This window comes from Molossus molossus, unplaced genomic scaffold, assembly GCF_014108415.1.
Source record: "Molossus molossus isolate mMolMol1 unplaced genomic scaffold, mMolMol1.p scaffold_m16_p_5, whole genome shotgun sequence".
NCBI lineage: Eukaryota > Metazoa > Chordata > Mammalia > Chiroptera > Molossidae > Molossus > Molossus molossus.
Window position 1 is genome coordinate 5243897 of NW_023425388.1, and position 10469 is coordinate 5254365.

General features: G+C 50.9%; 1 protein-coding gene across 1 annotated transcript in view; it reads left to right on the forward strand.

Moving 5' to 3' along the window:
* Positions 1-5430, forward strand: part of TSPEAR (thrombospondin type laminin G domain and EAR repeats) — a 31238-nt gene extending 25808 nt beyond the window's left edge. The window contains exon 11 of the mRNA XM_036243602.1: positions 5277-5430. Coding sequence (XP_036099495.1) covers positions 5277-5430 — 154 coding nt within the window. The remainder of the gene's footprint in view (positions 1-5276) is intronic.
* Positions 5431-10469: the final 5039 nt, after the last annotated feature.

The following is a 10469-nucleotide window of genomic DNA, read 5'->3' on the forward strand; positions in this document are numbered from 1 at the left end:
CGTCCTGCTGACCTGGTGAGCGCGGGCTCGGTGTCTCGGGGTTTGGACAGAGCACGAGCAGGGCGCTGAGTCCTCGGGGTCCCTTGGCAGGTGCAGCTCTTCCCTGGGAATCTGTTGATGTAATGACTTACTCAAGGTTTCCTCGAATTCCCGGGACGGATGCCACTTCATAATGTGTAATTGCTTAATATGCCACCGGCTACCAATCGTTTCTGAATGTTCAGAGGTGTGCCTCTTTAATGGGACGTAAAATTGCTCTGTGGTTTTCTTTGGGGGCCGGACCTTCTCCCAGTTTGCAGTGGAGCCTCACTTAATAGGGAGGCACCAGAGTCTCCCACCTACGCCTCTGGGCTGCAGTTTCTTTTTTTCCTTTTCTTTTATTTTTTTAAATTAATTTATTTTTGTTACAGATGTTTCTCCTTTTTCCCCCCTAGACACTCTCCTCCCAATCCCGCTTCACCCCCTTCACACACACACACACACACACACACACACACACACACAGCATTGTTGTCTATGTCCATTGGTTACACATACATGCATGTAAGTTCTTTGGTTCATCTCATCCCCCTAACCCCCCGCACCCTCCTCTGAGGTTTGTCAATCTGACCCATACTCCTTTCTACGTCTCTGGGTCTATTTTGTTCATCCGCTTATTTTGTTCATTATATTCCACAAATAAGTGAGATCATGTGGTATTTGTCTTTCTCTGATTGGCTTATTTTGCTTAGCATAATACTCTCCAGGTCCCTCCATGTCATCTCAAAAGATAAGAGATTTTCTTTCTTACAGCTGCATAGTGTTCCATTGTGTACATGTACCACAGCATTTTATCCACTCATCTACAAATGGACATTTGGGCTGTTTCCAGATCTTAGTGATTCTAAATAGTGCTTCCATGAACATGGGGGTACATATATTCTTTCTGATTGGTGTTTCAGGCTTCTTAGGATATATTCCTAGAAGTGGGATCTCTGGGTCAAATGGCAGTTCAATTCTTAATTTTTTGAGGTAACACCATAGTGTTTTCCATAGTGGCTGCACCAGTCTGCATTCCCACCAGCATGTACTAGAGTCCCCTTTTCTCCACACCCTCGCCAGCACTTCTTTGATGATTTGTTGATGGCGGCCATTCTGGCAGGTGTGAGGTGATACCTCATAGTTGTATTTATGTGCATCTCTCTGATGATTAGTGACGCTGAGCGTTTTTTCATGTGTCTCTTGGCCATTTGTATGTCCTGTTTGGAGAGGTGTCTATTTAGGTCCTCTGCCCATTTTTAATTGGTTCTTTGTCTTCCTTTTGTTGAGTTATATGAGTACTCTATATATTTTGGAAATTAACCCCTTATCTGATGTATCATTGGCAATTATGCTCTCCCATATAATGGATTTTCTTTTCATTTTGATGGTTGTTTCTTTTGCTGTGCAGAAGCTTTTTAGTCCCATGTGTTCATTTTTTTCTTTATTTCTCTTGCCTTAGGCATTGTATCAGTGAAAATTCTGCTGCATGTGATGTCTGAAATTTTGCTGCCTACATTTTCTTCTAGGATTTTTATGGATTCACAAGTCACATTTAAGTCTTTTATCCATTTTGAGTTTATTCATGTGTATGATGTAAGCTGGTGGTCTAGTTTCATTTTTTTTTTTTTTTTTTTGCATGTAGCTATTCCCAACACTATTTGTTAAAGATGCTGTCTTATCCCATTGTATGCTCTTGTCACCTTTGTCAAATATTTATTGAGCATAATGTCTTGGGTCAATTTCTGGGTTCTCTGTTCTGTTCCATTGATCTATATGCCTGTTCTTGTGCAAGTACCAGGCTGTTCTGATTACAGTGGCTTTGTAGTATAACCTGATATCCAGTATTGTGATCCTTCCTACTTTGTTCTTCTTTTTCAAGATTGCTGTGGCTATTTGTTTTTTTTTTGTTTTTGTTTTTTTCGTTCCATATAAACTTTTTTGGAGTATTTGTCGTAGTTCTGTGAAGCATGTCGTTGGTATTTTGATGGGGATTGCATTGAATCTATAGATTGCCTTGGGAAATATGGATATTTTAATGATGTTAATTCTTTCAATCCATGAACAAGGTATATGCTTCCACTTTTTTATATCTTCCTCTATTTTTTTTTCAATGTCTTGTAGTTTTCTGCAAATAGGTCCTTGACTTCTTTGGTTAAGTTTATTCCTAACCAAACTTAACCAAACTTTGGTTAAGTTTATTCCTAGGTATCTTAATATTTTTGCCACAATGGGGAATGGAATTGTTTTTTTTAGTTTCTCTTTCTGTGAGTTCATTATCGGTATACAAGAATGCCATCAATTACTTGATGTTAATTCTGTATCCTGCTACTTTGCCAAATTTATTTATTAGCTCTAGTACATTTTTGATGGAGTCTTTAGGGTTTTCTATGTACAATATCATGTCATCTTCAAATAATGACAGTTTCACGTCCTCCTTTCCGATTTGGATCCCTTTTATTTTTTCTTCATGTCTAATTGCTGTGGCTAAGACTTCCAATACCGTGTTAAATAAGAGTAGTGAAAGTAGGCAACCCTGTCTTGTTCATAGTCTTAAGGAAAATGCTTTTAGTTTTTGCCCATTGAGTATGATGTTGGCTGTAGGTTTTTAATATATAGCCTTTATTATGTCGAGATATGATTCCTGTATTCCCACATTGCTGAGTGTTTTTATCAGAAATGGGTGCAGGATTTTGTCAAATGCTTTTTCAGCTTCTATTAATATGATTTTATGGTTTTTATCTTTATTTTGTTTTTATGGTGTATCCAATTTTTTATTTTAATCCTCACCCAAGGATACTTTTTCTCAAATATCTTCAGATAGAATGGGAAGGGGAGAGAGAGAGAAACATAAATGTGAGAGGGTCACATCAATTGGTTGCCTTCCTCACGAACTGACCAGGGCCAGGGAAGAACCACAACCAAATGTAATCTTGGCCAGAACTGAACCCTTAAGTCTTTGGTCCGTGGGCCAACGCTCTAACCACTGAGAAAACCTGCCAGGGCTTATCACATTTTTTGATTTGCAAATATTGTACCAGCCTTCGTCTGGGGCTGAATCCCACTTGGTTGGGCTGGAAGAGTTTCAATAGTAGAATTTATCTATTTCCTTTATGATTTGGTTAAATTCCTTCTAAAGGGCCGGACCCCTGTCTCCGTGTCTCTTGATCAGTGTTTTCAGTTTCCCTAGTGGCCACTGGTGTAATCAGTTTCTCTGTCTCTTCTCCAATTTTTTTTTAATCCTCAACCGAGGACATTTTTCCATTTTTTGTTCAGATAGAGTGGGAGAGAGAGAGAGAGAAAGAGAGAGAGGAAGAGAAACACCCACATGAAAGGGACACATCGAGTGGCTGCCACCCACACAACCCAATCAGGGCTGGGGACAAACTGCAACCGAGGTACGTGCCCTTAGCGGGAACCAAACCCAGGTCTCTCTGGACCCCAGGCCAACACTCTAAGTGCTGAACCAAACCGGCCAGAGCTCCAGACAATTTTGATCACCTATGTTTTGCTAGAAACATCCATTTTTTTTTAAGACTTTCTAATTTATCGCTGTAGAATTTTCAGCATGACAGTGTAACTATAAAATTCATAGGGAAGAACACATTTTCGAACATGGCCAAAAAAATTCTGAAAAATAAAAGTAGCGAGAGATGCCCGGCTGGTGTGGCTCAGTGTTTGAGCATCAACACATGCACCAAGAGGTCACCGGTTCGATTCCTGGTCAGGGCACATGCCCAGGTTGTGGGCCCGATCCCCAGTGCGGGGCATGCAGGAGGCAGCCAATTGATGTTCTCTCTCGTCGATGTTTCTATCTCTCTCTCTCTCTCCCTTCCTCTCTCTCTCAAAATCAATAAAGAAATAAAAAATAGTGAAGGAGGCTCAGACAGCATTTTTTGCAGAAATAAACAAATCAATAGGTAGAATAGAATACAGCCCAGAGGCCATCTAATATGATAAATGTTATATTTCAAGTCAATGAGAAAATGATGAATTATTTAGTAAAATAATTTTTATATAATTTCCTGCCCATCTGGAAGAAAACAAAGGTATATTCCTGCTTCATGTTGTATGGAAAAATAAATTTTATGAGGATTAAGCATCTAAATGTAAAAAATTAAATAGCAGAAATATTATTTAAAAAGCTAAGATGATAATTTTATAACCTCAAAGAAGCCACGGAGATCTCCTTAAACAAGGCTGGAAATGGGTCACCAGGCCAACTGCCTACATTGAAAAGTTTTAAATGGAAAAAGATGCCTTATTCAAAATCAAAAGGCAAACTATTTACCACACTTATTTCAGAAAAAGAACCCCTACAAAGTAATAAAATATTTTTTAATTAAGAAAAAGGGGCAAGATAAATAAACAGAGATTTCCAGGAGAGAAAAGCGAGAGCCACGAATACACATGTTGGGAGTTCCTTTCTCAGAACACGAGAACGACACATTTTCTTTCCTCTGCTCTGTGGGAGCAGTGACCCGGGCCCCTTCCCATCAGGACCGAACCCCCAGCCTTTCCGGAACGTGTTCTGGAAAAACAATAAGATTAACCCTAATTATGCCGGCGACCCAGGCCCCGGCTGTGAGAACTCCACCCTATAAAAATCAGGCCCACCTGTCGATAAATCCCTTTTGAAGGCAAAACCCAGAAATTGCTGCCTGTGGGGGCAGCGTGGCCATGGGCCGGTTCGGGATCCAAACTTGGGGGGCAGGGGCTGCAGCGTGGTGTGCCGGGAGCGTGCTTCCTTCACTGGGAAGCAGGGGTGCCACACCCGTGTGGTGACAGGTGCATGTTTGAGGGGCATGTGCCTTGATGTCAACTGTGACCCCAGGAGCGGGGAAGGTGTCAGCTCAGTCCCTACAGTTAACCCATGGAAACCACCAGGACCCTTCTCTGCCACCCCTACTCCAATCCCCCACCCCACCCCTGGCCTTGGGGCTGCCCTGAGGGCACTCTGGTCTGGGGGCAGGTTCCTAGGTGGATATGAGGTGCTGCGGGGATATGAACAGGGCAGTTCCTTCCGGGCCTCAGTTTCCCTCTTTGGAGATCATGAGCCAGGCAGCTGTGCCGGGGCCACGTGGCCCCTCCCTGCCGGCACGTGGGAGAGGGGGCGGAGCCTGGAGGAGCGCACAGAGGCCAGGGTGGAGCGGGCCCCAGGGAGTGAGCGGCCTGGATGGGGGCAGGTAGCTGGACCCCTCCCGCCAGCAGCCTGGCACGGACGGCCTGCCCCCGAGGCTGACGTGTCTCTCCCGCAGGTGGCAGGGCTACGAAGGCTTCGTGGCTGTGCACAGCCTCCCGACCTTCGGCTGCAGGGACTGGGAGACCTTCCGCACCACAGCCGGCTCCTACCTCGTCTACTCCAGCGCCAAGGAGCCCCTCTCCAGGGTGCTGAAGCTCAGGACGGGGTGATGGGCCCTGGGCCCCAGGACAGCACCCACCTCCCTGCACCCCAGAATCCCACCCGAGAAGCCTGGGGGGATGGGCCTGGGCAGTGTGGCTTCCAGAGCTGCCATCTCGCAGTCCCTGGCCCTCCTGTGATCGCAGACGTCTGTCACCTCTCTGGCCTGGTGGCCATCATGGCCGGATTCAGGTGGCTCGTGGGTGGTCAGGTGAAACCAGAGCTGCCTGCATGTCTGGGTGCCCTGCAGGGATTTCGCTTTAAAGGAAAAATTCATACAATTTTTTACCTCATAAGCTAAAGCCTGGTCACCGTCCCTGCAGCATCACCTCGCGGCCCAGCCACCGCCCCAGCCGGGAGCCCGGACCAGGAACGATGCCTTCTGCGTATTCATACCAGCTATTTATTGTATTTTGTCTACAGCGAAATATATTTATGGAACTCTTTACAGAGAGCACGGCTGCGTCTGCGTGTTTCTGGCAGGGCCTCGCTCTGCCACCCAAGTGGGATGTGCCCTCAGGTCCCTGGTCACCACCGCAGACAGAGGACACTTCAGTGCAGGGAGCTTCTTCCTCTGGCCTCAGTGTACCCATGGCTGCAGCTGGTGGGTGTGCAGGACGGACTGGAACCCGGAGGGGAGGCGGGAGGTGCCAGGGGCACCAGCCGGCCTCTGGGTGGGGGGGACGCGCTCCGGGTGGGGGGGACATGCTCGGGTAGGGGGGGCACGCGCTCCGGGTGGGGGGCACATGTTCCGGGTGGGGGAGACGCGCTCCGGGTGGGGGGCACGCGTTCCGGGTGGGGGAGACGCGCTCCAGGTGGGGGGGAAGTGCTCTGGCCAGAGGCTTTGCTGGGAAGGCCCGTGGGGTCCACCTACAGCCGGGAGACCGCCGGTGGTGGCAAGGCCTGGCCTGTTCCACTGTCCGTGGACCTGCTCTGGGTGGGGGAGGGCCCCACAGCGTGGGATGTGGGAGCCGGAGCTCAGTGGCAGGAAGGCCCCAAGCTTGGTTGAACTCTCCGCTGTTTCTGCCTTAAAACTGATTTTTTGCCCAAGATCACACCGCCAGGGCCACGGGGCAGCTCCAGCCAGCCGGAGTCCTGGCCCCGTGGTCAGCTGCATGTGAGGACAGGGTAGACCCCGCGGTCCAGGAAGGAGCTACGCCGAGCCTCCTGCTCCTCAGTCCAATCGGATCTGGGATTTCCAGACTCTAAGCAGGGCCCTTTGATTTCCAAAGGCTGAGGTTTTTCTCGGGACTCCTTCAGGTCCGGAAGTGCTTCTTGGGCTCTGGGTGGGCTGGGCTGAGCTCAGACAAAGATGGCCCCCCCCCCACCAGGGAGAACAGCAAAGGGTAGTGGGGTCTGGGGCTAGGCCAGAGGTGAGAGAGAAGTCCCAGGCTCCAGCCTCCCCCCGTAATTCCACAGGTGGGGACCTCCCCCTCCCCATACACACTCAGTATTTTGAAGAAAGAGAATGTGCCCTTTCCTCCAAGCCGGGCCCTGCTGCAGCAGCCCTCACACCCCTGCTGTCACTGTCCCTGAGGCCTGGCCCTAGTGTTGGGGACCCACTGGCTCAGGGAGGGTGGGCCAAGGGTGAGGACAAGGATCCCAGATGATCTGGAGTCACAGAGAAGTAAGAACCGTGTGTATCTCTCAACCACTGTCTGGGAGAGTCCCCAAGGGAGTGCTCGTAGTGCGCCTGAAATTCGGATCCACGGGGTCCTGTGCTGTGATTGGCTCCGTCTGCCCACCCTCCCTGAGATGGGGAGGGAGGAGAAGCCACACTTCTTGGGGTCTGCTGGGAGTCAGGTGGGGGGGGACTGATTTTAACTTGGATTTGAGGCAGGAACTGAGCAGCCCATGAAAAGGGGACAAAGGTGTATCACGGCCCAGGGTGGCCGCAGGGTTGGCAGGGGAAGGTGGTCATCATCGTGGGCTTATTCCACAGAGGGACCTCTAGAAGTGCCCCCAGAAGTGGGGTGCCCACCCAGGCGGGAGCACAGTGAGACCTGAGCCTCCACACCTAGATGGTTAATTTATGGATAGATTCTAGGGATGGCTTTAGATGAGGCAGCCACTGAAATCGGGGGGCCCCGGAAAACAGACGGCCCTCTAGAAATGTGGGGGCCTCGCCTGCGAGGAGAGGGCCTGACCGGAACAAACGACCAGCCTCCAGAGCAAGGGGGCTCCTACAGCAGATGCCCTCAGACTGCAGCTGCACCACCGGCTCTCCTGGATGCCCCACCACCAGCCCCTCTGCAGATTTGGGGCTCACCAGTCTGCACAATCGTCTGAGCCAGCCCCTCACGCCTCTCTCCCCATGGAGGTGCTGCTTCCGGGGGAGCACAGGGCTCCAATGGGCCAAGGCCCTCGTGTCAGGAGTTTAGTCCCATCTGCCACTTCCCAGTCCCTGAGCCTTAGTTTACCCCTGGGAGAGGGTTGAACTGGACACTGTCCATGACCTCCAACCACCCACCCTTCACAGCTTCTCTCTCCCTGGGGTAACCCAGACGTCCAGTCTTCTCCCTGCCCTGAGGGTGTCACCACAGGGTCCGGCTCAGCTCGGGGCAGGGGGACCGGCGCCCTGGGAGGAAGGAGGCAGAACGCAGCTCATAGGACAGCGCGCACCTGGCGTCACCGTGCCTGCCCGGGCCTTCCTCAGCAGTCAGCCGGCGCCACCTCATCCTTGGCACCCACCCATCTCTGCTCTGCTGGGTGGAAACAAACCCATGAATCAAGACTCGTTGAAGTTATGAATGCAAACAAGAGTGGGGAGATGCAGAGAACGTGAAAATATTTACATCTTGTCAAGTAGCGCCTTCTGGTTTTCGTCCCGCTGATCAACGTCCGCGAGGAGGCACGCGGTTCCCGTGGATCTGCAGGCGGGTTCCCGGGCCACGTCCTTGTCCTTTCGACGAGCGTGTTGTGTTTCCTTGCGGCGACAGTCCCGACCCCGCGGAGCTGCTCGCCTCTGTTAGTCCACAGGGATTCTTCCCAGTCTTCACTGTGATGAGTAACGTGTGAGAACATCTCTGTGCAAGTGGCCTCTTTCTTTAGGGTTGCTTCTCCGAGGTCGTGGTTTCTGGAGAAGCAGTTTCCACAGCAGTGTTCGCACCTGTTCCTGACTCCCAGGGCCCCTCCTGAACCTGAGCAAGGCCAAGGACAGCCAGGTGTGCGGAGCTGCACCTGTCCCATCGTTCCTGCAAGACTGGGCTTACCTGCTTCACAGTCGCCAGGTTAGGAAATGAGGGAGTGCTGACCGGGTCATCGGGTCTCACCGTGGTCATGGCTCCCGGTGTCGGGGCTGCTGGACTTTTCCTGTAGCACCCCTTAACTCGGCCACCACCAACCCCCTGCCCTCCACACACACACACACACACACGCACGCACGCACGCACACACGCACGCACACACAGGCCTCAGAATCCCCAAGCTTGCCTTCTTAATTAATGAAGCGACCCACAGAGCATCTCAAAGAATTAACAGGCCAAAAAATACTTCGAAAAAATGAGGGAAAGCATGGGTCCCAGGTTTTAAGTTATAGTACAATTAAACAGTTTAACCTGGTGTTGGCATAATTTGGTAAAGTTAAAGTGACAGATCTTGGAAAGCAAAAGATTCTAGCATAAATATTTTTTCTACTTGGAGAAAAGATTTCTACAGGTAACAACAATGGAAGTAAATGAAAAGGGATGATACAGATGATAGAAGTTCTGAGACCCATAATGTCATTAAAATGTGAGCAGGCACAGGTGAGACCCCAGCACTGGCTGACACCATGGGCACACCCCGGGCTTCATTCATTCAAACGGTCTGAGGAGCTCTAACAAACCGATGGAAACCCAATGCCCCACGCAGGACCGTGAGCAAGGGGCATGAGCAAACATGCACAACAGAAGACATCCCACCAGTGCGAACAGACTTAAATTCTGGCCAGTCACACCCTCAGTCAAGAGTAATGTCTCTGTAGCAGGCACGCCTGGGGCCAGCGGCCATGGTGACCAGGACCTACCCGGGCCCTTCCTGTGGGCTGCTAGACAGTTAACCCTGAGCCAGGCATGTCCTCTGGGTTTGCAACAAGAATGCAAGCTATTGGCTTGGAAAACCTGTCTTGGTGGCCTCATTGTTGTGACATCCAGACCGACAAGCTCTGATTTGAAGACTTCCCGACCCTGGGCAAGTACAGGAAGTTTAGTGTCCATTCTGAGCCCTTGGTCCAGTGACTTCTGCAGTGGCTATGGAGAGACCACAAAGCATCAGGGAGCCAGGCAGGGTGCTGGGTCCAGCTGACCGCTCGCAGGACAACCCTCTGGTCAGCACCACTAACTCTGAGTGTCTCCCTAGAGACAGCAGGACCCCACCTGGTGTCCAGAAGTGGGCACAGGGAGGGCAGTAGCTGAGCAGGAGACAGCAGGGGGCTGAGGGCTCTCGGGAGCAGGACAGCAGGTGCCTGTCCAAGGGGGCCACCTCCAGCTCACCGAGTGGATGGGGAGGGTGCCCTGGTGGGGACTGCAGGGCAGCACCTAAGAGCTGTGCCGGGGGCCTGGCCATAGGTGCCCACCCTACACATGGTCCCCTCAGGGAAGTCCAGTGCAGAGGTGACCGCTGCTCAGAGTCGCTGCCAGGTCCTCATCACTGACCTTCTGGAAGTCTGACTGTGTGTGCAGTGGGACAGGGGTGAAGGGAGGAGGGGACAGGGCCATAGCAAACATTCTCATCAGTTCCCCTGGCCCGGGCTGGCCAGGAGGCAGGCGTAGTGTGACTTAATGTAATAATAGACTCTCAGCAGGTGACAACTCCGTCTCCTGACTGTTCTGGGGGTTTTCTTGCCACAGTTACAAATTGGGTGAACAAGAGTCACCCGTCTTTAAATACATGCCCTGGCCTCCCGCAAGGCTTTCTCTGCATCTGAAGTGCCCCGACCTCCTGCCTGGCAGCCTGGACACACCCCAGCTCAGCACCCAGATCCGGTGACTTCGGACAGTCACCTGACCTAGCTGTGCTGCATCTTCCCCACCCTAAGAGCCGGCTGTTCACATCGCCTCTGGAACCAGCT